The sequence below is a fragment of the Lucilia cuprina genome, chromosome 4 (assembly GCF_022045245.1).
Source record: "Lucilia cuprina isolate Lc7/37 chromosome 4, ASM2204524v1, whole genome shotgun sequence".
NCBI lineage: Eukaryota > Metazoa > Arthropoda > Insecta > Diptera > Calliphoridae > Lucilia > Lucilia cuprina.
In genome coordinates this window covers 85,445,609-85,463,428 of record NC_060952.1, presented here as the reverse complement: position 1 = coordinate 85,463,428, position 17,820 = coordinate 85,445,609, and the positions used below count along the sequence as shown (strand labels likewise).

At 30.8% G+C, this 17,820-nt stretch overlaps 7 protein-coding genes across 10 annotated transcripts; 4 read left to right on the top strand and 3 right to left on the bottom strand.

Moving 5' to 3' along the window:
- Positions 1-2,825: 2,825 nt before the first annotated feature.
- LOC111680254 (THO complex subunit 4) lies at positions 2,826-5,241 on the bottom strand. Of its 2 annotated transcripts, none has more exons than XM_023441885.2 (4): positions 4,843-5,241; positions 3,765-3,963; positions 3,479-3,691; positions 2,826-3,408 (listed from the first exon to the last, which is right to left on the bottom strand). In XM_023441885.2, the coding sequence occupies exons 1-4, from the start codon at positions 5,080-5,082 to the stop codon at positions 3,257-3,259; spliced, it is 804 nt and encodes a 267-aa protein (XP_023297653.2). In that variant the 5' UTR covers positions 5,083-5,241; the 3' UTR covers positions 2,826-3,256. The 2 variants fall into 2 exon arrangements, with proteins under 2 accessions (XP_023297653.2, XP_023297652.2); XM_023441884.2 differs by having other exon boundaries at positions 2,826-3,411; positions 4,843-5,238.
- Positions 5,242-6,192: 951 nt separating this feature from the next.
- On the top strand, positions 6,193-7,378 carry LOC111680271 (dephospho-CoA kinase). Its single transcript, XM_023441905.2, has 3 exons — positions 6,193-6,437; positions 6,515-6,806; positions 6,883-7,378. Exons 1-3 carry the CDS (start codon positions 6,326-6,328, stop codon positions 7,202-7,204), a joined length of 726 nt encoding a protein of 241 aa, XP_023297673.2. The 5' UTR covers positions 6,193-6,325; the 3' UTR covers positions 7,205-7,378.
- Positions 7,379-7,478: 100 nt separating this feature from the next.
- On the bottom strand, positions 7,479-8,307 carry LOC111680280. The gene has a single exon (XM_023441914.2). The coding sequence runs from the start codon at positions 8,181-8,183 to the stop codon at positions 7,560-7,562; it is 624 nt and encodes a 207-aa protein (XP_023297682.2). The 5' UTR covers positions 8,184-8,307; the 3' UTR covers positions 7,479-7,559.
- Positions 8,308-8,624: 317 nt separating this feature from the next.
- Positions 8,625-10,624, top strand: LOC111680261 (chromatin assembly factor 1 p55 subunit). Its single transcript, XM_023441894.2, has 3 exons — positions 8,625-8,727; positions 8,862-9,064; positions 9,135-10,624. Exons 2-3 carry the CDS (start codon positions 9,043-9,045, stop codon positions 10,400-10,402), a joined length of 1,290 nt encoding a protein of 429 aa, XP_023297662.1. The 5' UTR covers positions 8,625-8,727; positions 8,862-9,042; the 3' UTR covers positions 10,403-10,624.
- A 106-nt stretch (positions 10,625-10,730) lies between these two features.
- LOC111680266 (protein arginine N-methyltransferase 1) lies at positions 10,731-16,739 on the bottom strand. Of its 2 annotated transcripts, XM_046949819.1 has the most exons (6): positions 16,721-16,739; positions 12,589-12,627; positions 12,169-12,534; positions 11,809-12,107; positions 11,562-11,749; positions 10,731-11,501 (listed from the first exon to the last, which is right to left on the bottom strand). In XM_046949819.1, exons 2-6 carry the CDS (start codon positions 12,599-12,601, stop codon positions 10,808-10,810), a joined length of 1,560 nt encoding a protein of 519 aa, XP_046805775.1. In that variant the 5' UTR covers positions 12,602-12,627; positions 16,721-16,739; the 3' UTR covers positions 10,731-10,807. The 2 variants fall into 2 exon arrangements, with proteins under 2 accessions (XP_046805775.1, XP_023297668.2); XM_023441900.2 differs by lacking the exon at positions 16,721-16,739 and having other exon boundaries at positions 12,589-12,728.
- LOC111680277 (28S ribosomal protein S10, mitochondrial) lies at positions 12,951-13,763 on the top strand. Its single transcript, XM_023441911.2, has 3 exons — positions 12,951-13,054; positions 13,114-13,382; positions 13,477-13,763. Exons 1-3 carry the CDS (start codon positions 13,046-13,048, stop codon positions 13,730-13,732), a joined length of 534 nt encoding a protein of 177 aa, XP_023297679.2. The 5' UTR covers positions 12,951-13,045; the 3' UTR covers positions 13,733-13,763.
- Positions 14,784-16,502, top strand: LOC111680283. Of its 2 annotated transcripts, XM_046949820.1 has the most exons (6): positions 14,784-15,131; positions 15,199-15,397; positions 15,461-15,655; positions 15,739-15,823; positions 15,894-16,052; positions 16,119-16,502. In XM_046949820.1, exons 2-6 carry the CDS (start codon positions 15,264-15,266, stop codon positions 16,248-16,250), a joined length of 705 nt encoding a protein of 234 aa, XP_046805776.1. In that variant the 5' UTR covers positions 14,784-15,131; positions 15,199-15,263; the 3' UTR covers positions 16,251-16,502. The 2 variants fall into 2 exon arrangements, with proteins under 2 accessions (XP_046805776.1, XP_023297685.2); XM_023441917.2 differs by having other exon boundaries at positions 14,784-15,397.
- Positions 16,740-17,820: the final 1,081 nt, after the last annotated feature.

The following is a 17,820-nucleotide window of genomic DNA, read 5'->3' as shown; positions in this document are numbered from 1 at the left end:
TCGGTATACTTTAAGGTGGGTATTGGACCAATATTTTTGTATGTTACAAACATCAGCACAAACGTATAATACCCTCCCCACTATAGTGGTGTAGGGTATAATTAAATAATAAATTCACTGTATAATGACAATATTTGTGTTCTTTTGAACAGTTTCTCTCACCTCTTAATTAACTATATACACATGTATGTATGTACAATGTACATATGTATACTTCTTCTGAAAAAGACATTGGTACATTTGTACGCACATATTTACAGTTTTTTTTATTGATAAGTATTCTGATGGAAAAAGTACCATGTCTCTATCAATATTTATTTATGTTTTTTTTTTGTTTCTTAATTTATAATTGTTTATAAATTAATTCCTGGAAAATAAGTTTGTTTTTAATTCTAGTTACAGTGTGACAGAAACAGAAAATTTCCACAGACCAACAAATGTTTAACCCAGAGACTTTGTCTAGAATATTGAGTTGGCTTGAGTCCAAATTTTGCAGCAGAATTTCTCCGTCACAAGTCATCTTAGGGCCAATCTTTAGGTGAAGAATTAATCCTCAAAAGTTGACTTACCAGTAAATTTGCTTCTTTTAAATTTAAGCTTTCATTAATTTTCATATTACATTTACAACTTTATTATTATACCCTTCATCTTCGTGAGAAGGGTATATATAAGTTTGTCATTTCGTTTGTAATTATAATATAATTTTCCGACCCCATAAAGTATATATATATTGTGGATCCTTATAGGTAGCGTAATTGATTAAGCTATGTCCGTCTGTCTGTCCGTCTGTGTGTTTGTTGAAATTAGTTTTTATAAGACCCCAGATATCGGCGAGATGCGAATCTTCAATAATTCTGTTAGACATGCTTTCGAGAAGATCGCTATTTAAAATCAGCAAAATCGATCTATAAATAACGGAAATATGAGCAAAAATCCGAGACAACCTCTGAAAATTTCATCAAAAAAAGCCACATTTTCTTCATGCTTTGTTAAAAAAGCAACAAAAACACTGTGAATTAGATAAAGATGTACATGTGCGTGTGTAGATGTATTTGGTTTTATTCAGCTGTGTATTTTTTATGTTTGGATGCTGTTGGCGTCATTGAGTTGTGTATTTTCTTTTTGTTTTGTTTTTGTAAATTATGTTCGTATATTTTGATGTAGGTTGGTTTTATTGCGTTGTTTATTTCGTTTTTGTTTTTCTATGTTTAAAATACACTATGATGAAGGGTATATAAGATTCGGCTCAGCCGAATATAGCACTCTTACTTGTTTGATAACAAACTGTAAAGTTTTCTGTTGTTTTGTATGGCAACACTGCGCAGTTTAATCTTGTACTCGAAAAAATGAAAGGGGATTAACATCAGCATTGATTGCCAACTCAAAAACCCTATCTTAAAATCCAATCTGTTGAGTTTGAAATAAAGTTGTAATCTTTGTTATAGCCAGTCATAAATTATAAAAAACTTATTTTCTATTATATTTCAACTTTAAAATACAATATCTCTTAAATCGAATGCGATTGAGGGAAGTTCGATGTCAACGTATCGCAGTCATTTAGTCCTACTGTAGGACTCCTAGAATATATTTCACACTCAAGACTAGAATATTGTAAAAGACTAGATTTTGATGTAATGCACAGAGGATACGTTAACATATAAACGTTCCCACGTCAATCAGTTCTTCGCAACGACTCGGAGTTCAACGAACTCCGAGTCGGAGTTCAACGAACAAAGACCAAGGATTGCTGCTATAACAACAACAAAACATATAAATATGTAGTTATGGAATCTATACTTACTTACTTACTCAATAGTCAAAATGTCCATGGACATTATGACACTTTTGTTATACGGTGTTGTTGTAACAGTTTGGCTGTAACTGGATGTTCTTCTATGGGGAAAAAAAATTTGGGTTGATACAGCTGTTGTTGACTTGACAATCTTTGGCGTCGCAATGGTTATACGGTGTAGTCGTGTCCAGCAGAGCACGTTGTATGATTTGCAATTCATTTGACAAATTCATTTAAATTAAAATCGAATTGCAACTCATTTGGCAAATTCATTTGAAATGGAAAAGAATAGCATTAATTTATACCAAATTCATTTGAATTGATTCAAATTTTATTCAATTCTCATTTTTGTGAAAGGAATTAATTCAAAATTAAACCATTAAACATTTATAGCTCTGGTGTCTAGTCATAGAATGTAGAAATGTTGTGTACCAGGACATTGCATTGTATAGGTTATTGAGGTAGCGGACAAACCTTTAATACAAGGTTCAAACCTAAACCTTAGAACTAAAAGAGCACTACAAGATAATCTCTAGTTGACCAAAGCTTAATACAAAAGCAGCCTAAGTACCTATTCGACTGAATAGATGTAATCTAAGAACTCTGATACAGGATTTAACGGACATAGTGCTTCTTCAAGCTATTCAATGATACGGAGAAGTTAGAGATGATAGAACATATACCTACGTTATTATCTTAGATCACTGTCACATTCATTTTATTGATCTTATTCTAAAGATTTTCTTTTATATTTGTCTGCTACATATATACTCGAATCGAAATTTTCTCCGTTTAGAAACTTTGGTATTCTGCATTTCGATTCGATTCTCCGCCACATAAACAACAACTTACCAAAACCTAGGTACGATCGTAACGCAGAAAACACGCGTTCGCAAAGCATTGAAACGAAATGAAATTGCTTTCAACTCCACTTGATTTTATATTTTGTCCCGATTTTAAATCAAAAACATTTTTATTAAATTTTTGTTTTGTTTTTTTTTATTTACCACAAATTTATTTAACATAAAAAATATTTTCAGGTTTTTTTTTTGTTTTATTCATTTAATTCAATGTAATTAGTCAGACAATGAGAGAGGGTGGTAATTGTTTTCAAGTCAAGATTAGTGTAAACTTAAAAATTAATAAAAAAAATAATAATTGATGAAAAAAAATTAATTTAAAGAAAAATTGTTTGTAACTACTACAAAATAATATATAAATTAAATAGGTGGGCCACACGCATAAAATGAATTTTTCTATATTTTATAGAAAAAAAGAGTTTGATTGTACTTTACATTAGAAATTTTAAAACGCGTTAATGTGTGTGTGTTAACTACCACCTTTTGAGGGCCGGCTGCAGCTTGAATTTCTTGTTGTGTTTTTGTTGTATAAACGAGACGAAGACTTACAATTAGAAATTTGTATTGATAATTTATTATATCGTTAGAATTAAAAACTATTTATCTAAATTTTCATATCGTTGACATAAGCATCTAACTCGGCATCAAGTTCTTCGGCAGTAGGAGCTGTTTTCTTATTGTTACGTCCACCACCACCAGCGGCAGCACCAGCGGGTCTATTGCGATTTGCAGGGCCACCACGACGATTGCCGCCAGCTGCTAAAAATTTATAAAACAACAACAAAGTTTATATTGTGGAAGGATAACAGGTTTGTTTAAAACTTACCTCCACCTCTTCGGTTACCAGCAGCTGCGCCACCACCCACTTGTGGTCTACGTTTTTGCGGACTGGGGCCGGCTGTACGCACAGGTCTAGTTATACTAGCGGCATCAGTCAAGAATTGTATATTCATGGGTCTGCCATCCAAAGGTACACCATTGTATTGTTTAATGGCCTTTAAAGCATCTGATCTTCTTTCAAACACAACATCGGCAGTACCTAATAGGCAAAGTAATAGACAAGTTTGTGTTATTGTGACATATATTTAAATTAAAATCTACAAAAAACTTACCTAAGGATCTTCCTGAACGATCATAATGTACGGCCGCCTTCTTCAGCGGTCCAAATTCTGTGAATAGTTCCCGTATATCCGAGTCCGATACGCCATAATCCAAATTTGACACTAATAGTTTGGCTGAATCCGTTGTTTTCAATATACCCCGTTTAGGTCCATCATACATGTCATGTTTCCAAGCGCTGTTCACATCACCCTAGAGAAGTAGGAGTAGGTACAAGTTGCAACAGAAGTTCGTTTTTGTTTTTTTGTTAAAGAATTTTTGAGTCTTTTGTGTTCAAATCTAAATTTTGTAGTAGTCGGTGATAAAAACTGGGTCGCCGGTTGCAGCTACCATCAGGGGGAAGTTTGATTAAGTGTCTTGATATTTTTTTTGAATGGAAGAAGTAGTAGTAGTACAAAACGTAGCTAAAAACTCAACGGAATGATTTAAGGGGATTTGATTTGCGAAAAGAAATTTGTAATATATGTAATAAATTGAAGAATATAAATATATGTATGTTATTATGTATGTAAATTAAAAAAAATTTCACTAAAACATTTAAAAAAAATTATGGAGATATTGTTGTCGTTTAAACGGAGTTTTATAATTGTTTAAAACAAGAAAGAAAACGTTTGCATTTGTTTAATGTTTCAACGAAGAAAATGTAAACAGTGTAATTAGTAGTAGGGTTGCCACACCATACAGCATTTACTGTTTGTAATTTGTTTTTGTTATTAGTCTTTTTTTCTGTCTTTGCCTTGACATTTTCTTTCACTTTCTCACTTGTTTTCATTTTGATTTTTGCGTTTGCATATACACCGTTAAAGAGGCCATTTTATTTTTTTCTTGCTGTTTTGTCAAAAAGTATACTTTTATACTTTGCTTTATTTATATTTTATAAAAGACCATTGCTTTGTTTTTAAAACTCAATATTTTTGGATTTTATCAATTAGTTTTGAGGTATATTTCTGCAGCCGGAGACTTGTTTCCATACGCTTATCATATATATTTAGCCTTATTTATATTAAGCCAGTTGTATTTGACCAACTCGATACATTTTCTAGAATTTCATCATGTTTGCTAATTTATTACCCTTGAAAATTTGGCTTTTTGTATGCCTCCAGCACCACGGCCTTTTAAGACGCCACCGCCGCCGGGTTTACGTGGTGATGTTTGAACTCTACGACCTCCTTGACGTTGTGGTCCTTTACTGCCAGCTGCACCACCACCACGTCTATTGCCGCCACCACGATTTCCTCCTTGAGGTTTTCTATTTTGGCTACGGTTAGACTTAATGATATCATCCAAACTCATTTCAATTTTATCCACCATTTTGTTAAGTGTTATTATGTTTTTTCCGTTTCAAACTATTTAAAGAGTATTTTAATATAATTTTTATATTAATTAGCGGCAATTCTATTTTTTTATCACTGAAAAATTGTATTCTTTAACTGCAAGCGCCGCGCACGAAATTAGAAATAAAAATGGAGTATGATCACGAAAAAAGACGAATGCTTTGCTGAATAAAAAAATATGCAACTGCAGCTAACTTCACTTGTTATATAAAGTGTTGCCATATTTTTGTGTATGTTAATCATTTACAGTGATTAACATAGTGGAATGTGGTAAATAACATGCAAAACTGGATTTATTATTGAAAATACTTCTAAAAAAAGCATTTCTTAAGTAGAATTTAAAATGTTTTCATTGAAATTGCAAATTTAGAAATAATTGAAAACTTTTTCATTACTTTTAAAGAAGGTTTTGTATTAAACAATTTAAATGAAAGCTATATGTTTATATCCAATTTGAAATGGATTATGAAGAAAATATAAATTAAAATCGAAAAAAAACTTAAAAAAAATTGTGTATTTTTTAAAAACAGATTTTTAAAGAATTTTTGAAATTTTAATACATTTCAAACTAAAAAATCTTTTAGAATTTCAAACAACAATACACTTTCAATTAATGCTTTATATTAATACAAAGTCTCATAATGTAAAGTACATTTAAATAAAATAAATTTAAATTGATTTTGAATAATTACTTAAATTTTCTATAAGTATGTATTTTGCATTCGCAAAATTATGATTGAATTAAATAAAATTTTAATACATTTTAAACTAAAAAAAATCTTTTAGAATTTCGAACTACAATACGCTTTCAATTAATGCTTTATATTAACACAAAGTCTCATAATGTAAAGTACATTTAAATAAAATAAATTTAAATTGATTTTGAATAATTTCTTAAATTTTCTATAAGTATGTATTTTGCATTCGCAAATTGATTGAATTAAAAAAATAAAAATTTACAATATGGTAACTCTGCTTAAATTTAGTGATGTACAAAGCGAATCTATGAAAGGTGACACATAATAAAGAATTTTTGTTTATATACATTTTGACAGTAACAGATATCAGACTATTTTTTATAATAAAATTTGACACAATCAGCTGTTTATATTAGACCATCTTAAGTTAATACGCCTTATTGCAGTTTCCATTTTTAGGGGTTGTTGGGAGTAAAAATATTTGATTTAAGTTAAACATTTATTAATATATTTACAAATAAAATGTTTATTGTGGCTATAACTGGAGGCATTGCCACAGGCAAAAGTACGGTCAGCAAAGTTTTCGAAAGAAATGGCATACCAGTGATAGATGCGGATAAAATTGCTCGTCAAAGTAAGTTGTAGTTAAATATTAATTAACGTTAATTAAGATATACTATGACCTAATTTCTATTGAAATGTTACAAACAGTTGTGGAACCTGGTAAACCTTGTTGGCAAAAAATCAAGGAAACATTTGGTGATGAAATTCTCCTGCCGACGAGAGAAATTAACCGAGAGGCTTTGGGCAAGGCCATATTTGCCGATAAGGAGTTGAGAGGCAAATTAAATAAAATAACACATCCTGTTATACACCGCACTATATTCAAGGAGGTGTTTAAAAATTTTATGTCGGGCAAAGCTTGGATTGTTTTGGATTTGCCTTTACTTTTCGAAACCGGACTTTTAATGGACTTTATACACAAAATTATATGTGTAACATGGTAGGAATTAATGAATTTTCTTGAAAATACATGTGTACTTAATGTAAAAAGTACTTTATGTATATATTGCTTCTAGTGAGCCGGATTTACAATTGAAACGTTTGATATCCCGCAATGAGCTATCACCAGAGGATGCTCGCAAACGCATTGAATCCCAAATGCCCTTGGATAAGAAATGTGAACAATCACACTTTGTTATAGATAATAATGGTTCTGTTGAGGAGACAGAAGCTGCTGCCCAGCATATTTGCGATTTAATGAAGGAAAGCAAACAACATTGGCTCAATCGTTTAAGTCTGTTGGGTATTGTGGGTGCCATACTGTTTGTTATCTATTATTTAAATAAGATTTTTAACTTTCTTCCCGATCTGAGTAAAGGTTTAACTTGGTATAAATAGTTTTCCTAGTTGCAGCTTATAGAGAAAGGTTATTACTACTTTGGTGGCCTACTGTACCAAAGGCATTTAATTAATTTACTAGCCATTGATGTATTTTTTAAAATCTAGTTCAAATTGACAAAATGTTATCAGTTAAATGATAATAAACGCTAAAGATAAACTTGCTAAATAAAATAAATTGATTTGCTCCAGTACTAATCAGGTTGATAGTAAAAAAATTGTCCTAAATATTTATGTACTAACCAGTAATGAATTATTCAGTTTTAAAACGATATTTATCGGTTTTGTGTCTATATTTGTGTTATTTCTATAAATATATAAGGAATTTTAATACTAAACTTTTAAATGAATATTACTATTTCGTTTCCTCAACATCCAAATCCTTTTCCATATCTTCCTTTTTCTTCAATTGCATCTTTTCCTCCACCGCCTCCAAACGTTTGTTCATAGTGTTGAGTGACTCCAAGAGTCCTGATTGTATCTCACCATAACGTTTCATGGCCAATATTAGACTTTCTTCAATAAGTTCAGCCTGTTGGGCAAATTCTCCATTATCCTGGCTAATTTGCTTTAATTTATCCACACATTCACCAGGAATATTACGAAAATATTCAGCACCTAATGTTGGTTCCAGTTCTTTGATTTTATCCAATTGTTGAAATTGTGTATGCAATTCATGACCCACTGCATTAAGGTAGACTTCTTTAGCTCGGACTTGTTGATTTTCTTCTAGGAAATGAGGATCTAGATACTTTTCCAACTCATCGGATCTATTGACAATCTTTTTTATTTGTTCACGCCCAGAAATAGCTTCATTTAAAATATTATTGGCTGAGACTAAAGAGTCAACAATATTCTCTCCAGCCAATTTTGTTGAATCACCCTCAGCATTTGCAGAAGCGGCATTTTGTTCGGGAACATTGCCTATAATACGGGACAAGGTATCTATGCGTTTTTCTAAAATATCCAAAGCCTCCATGGTATGCAATTTTTAACACAATTACAATATTTTATTAAACAAAAACAATTTGCAAAAATTTCTTTAAAAAAAATGATGTCAACACTACTTTTATTGACATCTGTAATACCGACTACATAAATAATCAGTATTTTACCAACAGTATTTGTACTTCATCTGGTAGCCTTAACAGGGTTGCTATACTATTTCATATCAATGTGCGATATAACACCTGATGCGAAAATGTAAATAAATAAGTTTTTTATAAAAATATACCCCTCCATTTTTTACTTGAGTTATGAAAATGCATTTGGGGTAATCGTAAATGGAAAACTAATCTTGTAATCTAATCTTTTATAATTACTAATCAAACCACTCTAATGGGTTACGTAAATTTAAAACACTACTTAAAATTTAAGCGTTTATAGTCGATTTTAAGTCAACGCCGACATTTTTGTTTTGTCAACTGCCAACGCCGTTAACTTTTGTCGACGCAGATCTCTGATTCCCTTTTAGCATTTACTAAATAATTTTTTGTCTTGGCAAATTATTTGCACATTTTCCGGTAATTTTTAGTCATATCTTTTAAAATACTCTCTTAAAATTAACAAAAAGTGTAGATAATTAAAACTATAAAAACCCGCAACAAAAAAATTATAAAATTTTTAAATAATTTTCTTTTTTTAATATTTAAAACAGCATTTTATTAAATACTCTCATTTGAGACTGCGACGCTGCTGCAAAAAATACACATTTCAACAAACACAAAACAAACTACGGAAAGATTGTGTTTTGGCGGGACTGTTGCTTGCCTTTTGGTCGAGTGTTAAGCTGAAAAAAAAATTAAACAAGAATTTTCACATAGAAAGTAAATATCAACATGGTCGATCGCAGTGATAATGGTAAGTATTTTAGCATTATTTTCAATATAAGAAAAAGTAAATTATAATTTGTGTTTTTTTATTGCAACAGCGGAATCATTTGATGATGCCGTAGAGGAACGCGTTATCAATGAGGAGTATAAAATCTGGAAGAAAAATACTCCATTTTTATACGATTTAGTTATGACTCATGCCTTGGAGTGGCCTTCTTTAACGGCTCAATGGCTGCCGGATGTAACCAAACAGGAGGGTAAAGACTATTCGGTACATCGTTTGATTTTGGGCACTCACACTTCGGATGAACAAAATCACTTGCTAATAGCTAGTGTCCAGCTGCCTAGTGAGGATGCCCAATTTGATGGCTCTCATTATGACAATGAGAAAGGAGAATTTGGTGGTTTTGGTTCGGTGTGTGGTAAGATTGAAATTGAAATAAAAATCAATCATGAGGGTGAGGTAAATAGGGCTCGCTACATGCCGCAAAATGCTTGTGTTATTGCTACCAAAACTCCCTCTAGTGATGTTTTAGTTTTTGATTATACCAAACATCCCAGCAAGCCCGAGCCTTCGGGAGAATGTCAACCGGATTTGAGATTGCGTGGCCATCAAAAGGAGGGCTATGGTTTGTCGTGGAATCCAAATTTAAACGGCTACTTACTGTCAGCATCTGACGATCATACCATATGTTTGTGGGACATAAATGCTACACCCAAGGAGCATCGTGTTATTGATGCTAAGAATATTTTTACTGGCCATACTGCAGTCGTTGAGGATGTAGCCTGGCATTTGTTGCATGAATCTTTGTTTGGCTCTGTGGCTGACGATCAAAAACTTATGATTTGGGACACACGTAATAATAACACTTCCAAACCTTCGCACACAGTAGATGCCCATACGGCCGAAGTAAATTGTCTTAGTTTCAATCCATATTCAGAATTTATTCTAGCCACCGGCTCGGCTGACAAAACGGTAGCTCTGTGGGATTTGCGTAATCTTAAATTGAAATTACATTCCTTTGAATCGCATAAAGATGAAATCTTCCAAGTACAATGGTCTCCCCATAATGAAACTATTTTGGCTTCATCGGGCACCGATCGTCGTTTGCATGTCTGGGATTTGTCGAAAATCGGTGAAGAGCAAAGTGCCGAAGATGCTGAAGATGGTCCACCGGAATTGCTCTTCATTCATGGCGGTCATACGGCCAAAATATCAGATTTCTCTTGGAATCCAAATGAACCGTGGATAATATGCTCCGTATCGGAAGATAATATTATGCAAGTATGGCAAATGGCAGAAAATGTTTACAATGATGAAGAACCCGAAATACCAGCTTCTGAACTGGAAGGTGGTACAGTTTAAATAAAGATCGAAATAGGAGGCGTACTGCAAAGGAGAAAAAACAGCTCATAATTTTGAAAATTATATGCTAAAGCATCTTTTTAAATGTTTAAATATAAGTTAGAACTCAATTTGATGAGAGTATTTTTAATATTTGTATGTTTCAATAATTTCAAACAAAAAATAACATGCAGCAGCATTTTTTTTAATTAAATAAATAAATAAATTATTTTCAATATTCTAGATGTGTGGTTGGTGTAAAAGTTTATTATAAAATCGTATTATTCCTAATTTTTGTAAAAGTTTCATCCATTTAAGTCAATTTAATTCAATTTTTATAAAAGATTATATCATTCTTAATACGTTTATTTCATATAAAAATTTTACATTTTTTATATATTTTCCTTTTCTCTTAACACTTCATTTCTAATCCAAATAATAAGTATATTTCTTATTAAATGCTTCCAGAATAATATCCAATGATCTGGCACTTTTATGACTTCTTTTACAGTGTATCACACCTCGAACAACATCTCCCTTCTTTACCGCTTGAGGTTCTTCAATGAAAAACACAACTTGTTTCCAATGCGTTGGCTTATCATTGGGTGATGTGCCAAACATAACCGGTTCAGGCAATTCGAAAAATGTATCAAAATATCCCACAAATGAGGATAATTCACCATCCTTGCAGCAAGTCAATTCGAAATTATACTTAAAATTGGAATAGTTCAAGTCAACTTTCATTAAATCTAAATCAGCAATGCAATTAGCATCGGTCAGTATATGCTGAGCATCTACGATGTCGATTAAAGGTTCATGCATAACTTCTTTACGCATATTAGACATGTTAAGGCCATAAACATCATTCCAGAATGTTACATGATTCTTAAAGAGTGACTCATTGCCATAGCCCACAATGCTCATGGTACAACGATTTGGTAAAAGTATACCATTCTCTTTTAAATGGTTATCTCGCGCATAGATGACACTATCCAGCATACCCTCGAATAGTAGAAAATAACCCATCCATTCGGATATAATAATATCGAATTTTTGCTCCGGTAATTCAGTGTCTTCTAAACGACCCTTTACCAAAGTAATGTTTTCCACATTGTTTTTTCTACAAAAAATATAAGAATTTTTTTAAATGCTTAACAGATTTTCCCTTAGATAAGCTTACTTAACTATATCCATGGCATTATAGATAATATCTGAATTGTCAATGCCAACTACTTTGGCAGCACCTGCCTGTGAGGCAAATATGGAGAGTACAGAAGTGCCACAACCCACATCCAAAACATATTTTCCCTTAACAAAATCTTTGTTTTTTAACAAAGCATCTCTATAAGAAGTAGTTCTAACAACGTCCTAGAAAAAAATATTGAGCAATTAAAAATGAAATTTTTGTTAAGGTTTATTGTACTCACCGACAGCATTTCATGATGTATGCCAAAATGAGCATAACTATCGAAATATCCCTCATCTGCTTTAAGTGATACAGAAGAGACACAAGTGATATTTTTGTTCTTCGTCTCGATTTTCTTATCATCCTTTTCCATTAAACGTTGAAAACCTTTACGCATTGTTTCCATGTCCTGTGAAGCCTGCTCCAGTTGTTCTTGTTGAAATTTGACTTGTTCTTGTAACTTTAATACCAAAGCCTTTAAATTCGCTTCGTTTGCAGCTATTTCAGTTGAAGTTGTCTCTGTTTTCAAGTCATCATAATCTGGAATAATAAGAAAACTTATTTTTTAGCATAATCTTAAATTGGTACCTCCATTACTTACCATAACTTAACCATGATTCATATTCTTTGGGTTTCAAATATTTCTCATCATTCCAAAATGCTGTTGTTACATTTTGTAGCTTTTCCTCACTAATACCTTCCAGACGTATACAATTGATAAGCTTTATAAATGAATACTGATCCATTTGAAATTGAGCCTTTAATTGGGAAAAATTTACTTTATGAACGGTTTTAATGTGTTCCAAAGCTAATTCCACTGAAGGCAAAACTTGTGTACAGAATAGACAAATAGTCGATTCACCCTGATCCATAGGTTCTTCATCGGAGTCATTGTCGGTAAAATCTGAATCATTTTCACAATTTCCATTGGCACACACCTCGCTATCATTTTCCAAAGGAGGTAAATCTGTAATAAATAAAAATTAGTAAATATTTAAAACTGTTTTATCTAAATAAATACCTTCTTGATCCATTTTCCTAAAGTGTTAACAATTAATAACTAAAAATTAAAAAGAAAATTTTAAAATTTATTGTAAACAAATGGGTGGTTATTTCAAATGCACGTGTGGTTGAAATGTCAACAATAGCTACACTGAGAGAAATAATAACTAAAAAATTTTTAACAAATAAAATAATAATTTGAAAGAAATTAAAAGTAAAATTTGGATAAAAAAGAACTTTACTTTTTATATTTACATATAAATTTATACATCTTAAATTTATTTTACTGAAATTATACATTTTAAAATAAACTTTGAGTAATCTTGAGAGCAGCCTGTTACTAATAACAAAAAAATAATTCATTTATACAACATCCTGTTTAATTTTATTGCCCAGCTGTTTTTGTTTTGCTGTCAAAACTTTTGTACTTGCATAACCTCTAAATTTTAAGGAAAAACAAAAAAAATATTAAAATTATGATTTCGGTAAATATTCTTTTAAATTTAAATTAAAATAATTTCATTTAATTGTTTAATGTTTCTAGATTGTTAGAAATTTGTTAGGTTCACGGACTGCTGCCAATGTAACAGCTTTGCGTTGTTTGGCTACTGAAGCTAGCAATGCTGTTACTTCACAAGCCGATCCCACAGCTATAACACCTCCTACCACCACCACTGCAGAATTAAATGAACAAGATAAACTTTATAGTAAATTGGAAATAGAATTACGTGGTATTGATCCTGCTGTTTTAAAAAGTTATTCATGGTTTGCCACCACAGCTGCTGACCATTTGGGTATTGAAGTTGGTAACTGGTAAGTCACAGATGATATAAATTTAGTGGGAAATTGAGAAACCTGGTATTGTTCTATGAATTTTTAACGTTTATTGTCTTTTTATCCATTTCAGTTGGTCGCCCCGCAAAGCACACAAAGAACGCATGACACTTTTGAAATCTGTTCACATTTACAAAAAACATCGTGTTCAATATGAAATTCGTACATATTTTCGTTATATGAATTTCCATAAAATGACTGGTTCTACTTTGGACACATTTTTGGAGTATATTGAAAGAAATTTACCCGAAGGTGTAGCATTGAATGCAACTAAAACAGAAATACAAGAATTACCAGAACACTTAAGAGAACCACCAAGTGAGAATTAAATAAAAGCTAATTGTTAAAATTTTAAAAGTACTACTACTACGAGTATTGTTTTTGTTTTTATATGGAGGTAATAAATTAAAAAATTCATTGAGAATAGCATGGCTACCAGCAAGTAAGTTAATTGTTTTATATGTTTAATTTTTTATATTTCTTAATACAATTTATAATGTTTTAGTAAAAGAATTGAATTATATAGATAGTTAGATAGATAGATAGATAGATAGATAGATAGATAGATAGATAGATAGGTAGGTAGGTAGGTAGGTAGGTAGATAGATATATAGATAAATAGATAGATAGATATAGATAGATAGATAGATAGATAGATAGATAGATAGATAGATAGATAGATAGATAGATAAATAGATATATAGATAGATAGATAAATAAATAGATAAATAGATAGATAGATAAATAGATAGGTAGATAGATAGATAGATAGATAGATAGATAGATAGATAGATAGATAGATAGATAGATAGATAGATAGATAAATAAATAAATAGATAGATAGATATATAGATAGATAGATAAATAAATAAATAGATAGATAGATAGATTGATAGATAGATAGATAGATAGATAGATAGATAGATAGATAGATAGATAGATAGATAGATAGATAGATAGATAGATAGATAGATAGATAGATAGATAGATAGATAGATAGATTGATAGATTGATAGATAGATTGATAGATAGATTGATAGATAGATAGATAGATAGATAGATAGATAGATAGATAGATCGATAGATAGATAGATAGATAGATAGATAGATAGATAGATAGATAGATAGATAGATAGATAGATAGATCGATAGATCGATAGATAGATAGATAGATAGATAGATAGATAGATAGATAGATAGATAGATAGATAGATAGATAGATAGATAGATAGATAGATAGATAGATAAATAAATAGATAAATAGATCGATGGACATTTGGAATTCTCAAATAATGTTTATAACATTTTTAAATTCCATCTATGAATGCCCCAAACAACTAGTAGACATGATTATTAATCAATTAAAAACTACTCTCCATTTTACATGCAAATTTTTTTCTAATTTTATGGTGCTATAATCTTATCTGTTTCTTTTATTAAAACAATATCAAACTATCGTTCAAAAGTACATAATGACCGACAAAACACCAGCAAATGCGTTTTACTGTCCCTGCTCCATACATAAACACCTAAAAAAATTGATTAAACAACCATAGGAAGTCATACAATAATCGTGCTAATAGATTTTCGATAAGTCGCTTTTAATTTATAGATTTCTATATATTATCTCTAAACAACAATAAGGAATCTGAATATTGATTAGGTTTTTCAATACCAAGTGGTTGTGGTATTAACAAAAAGCTCAATAAACATGAAAACCACTTCAGTGTAAGTAAGGCATTCCTCTAAATAATTTCGTGGAAAATAAAAAAAATTCAAAAAATGAAATTTAAAGTTTACTCCGTTTTGGTCTGTTTGGCCTTTATTTTGGGCGGTTTTGTACAACAGACCGAGGCTTTAATGGAGGAAGCCATTTTGGAGTTTTTAGAAGAAATTCGACATCGTATGTGTTATCCCTTATTTGGTTTGCCAGCCCTAGATCCCTATCAAATTGAACATGCTGATTTCAAAATGAATAACAAATATATAGTGGAGTAAGTTGAATAATAATAAATTATTAGATTATGAGATAAATAAATAAAAAATTTCAATTTTAGTTTGATAGGTTCGGTGACAGATTTACGTGTAACTGGTTTATCGGATTTCAATGTAACCGATATAAAAATCTCCACCATACCGATGAGAAAATCAAATTTTGATATTGTTTTGCCTCTAACGGCTTTAAAATCTTTATATAAAGCTAAAGGATCTTTGGGATATGTCGTTTATATAGATGGTGATGGCAAAGCTAAGTAAGTTAAAGAAAATCTTTAAGAATATTGAATATATATAGTTTTTTAATGTATTAACCTTTTAACTTCTTTGTGGTTTAAAGCGCACATATTGGCAATGCAAAATTGTCAGTTTCTTGGGTATTAAAAACTGGCCTTACCATGGGTATACGCAACTTAAAAATTGAAGTAATTATAGATATAACTTAAATCAAAATGTATTTTTTTTAATTATTTTTTTCAAATTTGTTTCAATTAGCTCAGTATTGGAGACTTGTTTATGGATATTGAAAATCTTATGGAAGAACAAAGAATTACTGACTTTTTACATGCCCTTATCAATGAAATGGGTATAGAGCTATTAAATGATATTTGGGTAGAGGCACAGGATCGAGGCATTGTTAAATATGTTGAAGATGTAAGTATAAATTATTATTTAGGACAATTGGTAGAAAATATTTATTATATATTTTACTAATTCCAGAACATTAACAAATTTTTGGGAAATTATACTCTCAGTGATATTATTAAAATTATTGGTGGCATTGGTGGTGGTGGTGAAGAACCACCATTTGGTGGTGTTCCGGCCGATTGCAAAACAAAAACTTTAATCTAAAGACTGAAAAAGTGATAATCATTAGTTTTATATGTACATATGTATGTACGTTATTGTATTTATAATTTTTTATATGTAGAACAAAACAATAACAATTGTTTATACAGTTATTACTGATATTATTATGGTTTAATCTTTTTATGGAGTTAAAGAAAAAAAAAATTGCATTTTTTGCATATTAACCTCGTTGTCTAATCGTTCGCTAGATAAGATTAGACATTTAAGTAGTTTGTTATTTACTGATAATTTGAACGAAACTATTATGGGGGGTCTTGATAATGTAATTATTCATAGTTTATTTTATAAATTAATTAATTATTGGGAATATAGTTAAGAAGAATATGAATTCATTAAAATACTTAAAAAATTGTAGAAAATGTCTTCACGACCTAGAGGATATAAACTGGCTAGATTGTCGTCTTATATACATTTGTATGTAGATGTTATTTGGGCAAAATATGGGTACTAACCATTGTGGGCTTTATGTCGACTTTAGATTCCTTATAGTTGTCACACTCTACCAATGGGCCCCTTTAGTAAATAAACTGGTAAAAACTGTATTATGATACTTTTTTTGCACTTGACGACAAAATAAAAATATGAATTAAGTACTTTTTGGATATTCTGACGTTTAAGGAGTGAAAATTGTACCTATTTTTGGTACTTTTTTCATAAAACATTTTTTTGGTTTATTAACTTAGACCTGGTCCACACTAGGAAACTTTTGTTGAGAAACTTTTGCTTAATTATCTTTTGAAGTTTCCTTAGACCTGGTTCACACTAGGAAACTTTTTGGGGCAACTTTTGATTTTTCTGTGTGAGAGAAAGAGAAAGAAATATCAACCATTTCTTTCTCTCACACACAAAAATCAAAAGTTTCCCAAACAAAGTTTTCTAGTGTGAACAAGGTCTTGTCATGTCCACACATAGAAACTTTTGTTTCAGAAACTACGTGTTAATTGCATTGATTTGTTGTAAGCATGAAGATAATAACAAAACGAAACAAGTTTGCGAGTACGGAAAACTCCGTACCGCTAGAGTTTCTCTTTCCCTCTAACGCAAAATCAAAAGTTTCCCAAAAAAATTTCCTAGTGTGGACCGGCACTTATATGTACTTATATGAACAGAATTTTTATTTCGTAAATGGGGAGGAAAAAAGTAACAAGAGGGGTAAAAACGGGAAATTTAATTTTATTCGAACGCAATAATCCAATTTATACCTATAAAATTTTAAGATCTAGAAACACTAAGGGCGGGTTTCTTACTCATCAGTTAAACTAGGCCTAATTTGCTCGGAAACTCGGAACGAATTTAGGCGGACTTTAACCGATGACTGTGTTTTTCAGTTTTAGATTTAATCTAAGTTAATTTTGTTAGTATTGCCATGTTTTCACTCAAAAACATAAACAATGAACAGCTGTTTTTTTTTTTGCAAACAATACTTTTGTAAAATGGAAAATTTTGGAAAAATGTTAAATAAACATTTAAAACAATAATTAATAAAACAAAACAAATCAGAAAATTGCAATTTACTTAAAATATTATGTTTTTGTTCTTCCGAAATTATTGT

Coding starts and splice junctions, on each gene's coding strand:
- LOC111680266 (XM_046949819.1), bottom strand. Junction 12,108..12,168: donor TGAATCATGGTTAAGTTATG/GTAAGTAATGGA, acceptor TTATTATTCCAG/ATTATGATGACTTGAAAACA. Junction 11,750..11,808: donor TACATCATGAAATGCTGTCG/GTGAGTACAATA, acceptor ATTTTTTTCTAG/GACGTTGTTAGAACTACTTC.
- LOC111680277 (XM_023441911.2), top strand. Junction 13,383..13,476: donor GGTATTGAAGTTGGTAACTG/GTAAGTCACAGA, acceptor TATCCATTTCAG/TTGGTCGCCCCGCAAAGCAC.
- LOC111680271 (XM_023441905.2), top strand. CDS start 6,326: ATGTTTATTGTGGCTATAACTGGAGGCATTGCCACAGGCAAAAGTACG. Junction 6,438..6,514: donor GGATAAAATTGCTCGTCAAA/GTAAGTTGTAGT, acceptor TGTTACAAACAG/TTGTGGAACCTGGTAAACCT. Junction 6,807..6,882: donor AAAATTATATGTGTAACATG/GTAGGAATTAAT, acceptor TATTGCTTCTAG/TGAGCCGGATTTACAATTGA.
- LOC111680283 (XM_023441917.2), top strand. CDS start 15,186: ATGAAATTTAAAGTTTACTCCGTTTTGGTCTGTTTGGCCTTTATTTTG. Junction 15,656..15,738: donor GATGGTGATGGCAAAGCTAA/GTAAGTTAAAGA, acceptor TGTGGTTTAAAG/CGCACATATTGGCAATGCAA. Junction 16,053..16,118: donor TTGTTAAATATGTTGAAGAT/GTAAGTATAAAT, acceptor TACTAATTCCAG/AACATTAACAAATTTTTGGG.
- LOC111680261 (XM_023441894.2), top strand. CDS start 9,043: ATGGTCGATCGCAGTGATAATG. Junction 9,065..9,134: donor GGTCGATCGCAGTGATAATG/GTAAGTATTTTA, acceptor TTATTGCAACAG/CGGAATCATTTGATGATGCC.
- LOC111680280 (XM_023441914.2), bottom strand. CDS start 8,183: ATGGAGGCTTTGGATATTTTAGAAAAACGCATAGATACCTTGTCCCGT.
- LOC111680254 (XM_023441884.2), bottom strand. CDS start 5,082: ATGGTGGATAAAATTGAAATGAGTTTGGATGATATCATTAAGTCTAAC. Junction 3,692..3,764: donor TCGTTCAGGAAGATCCTTAG/GTAAGTTTTTTG, acceptor TTTGCCTATTAG/GTACTGCCGATGTTGTGTTT. Junction 3,412..3,478: donor TGGTAACCGAAGAGGTGGAG/GTAAGTTTTAAA, acceptor ATAAATTTTTAG/CAGCTGGCGGCAATCGTCGT.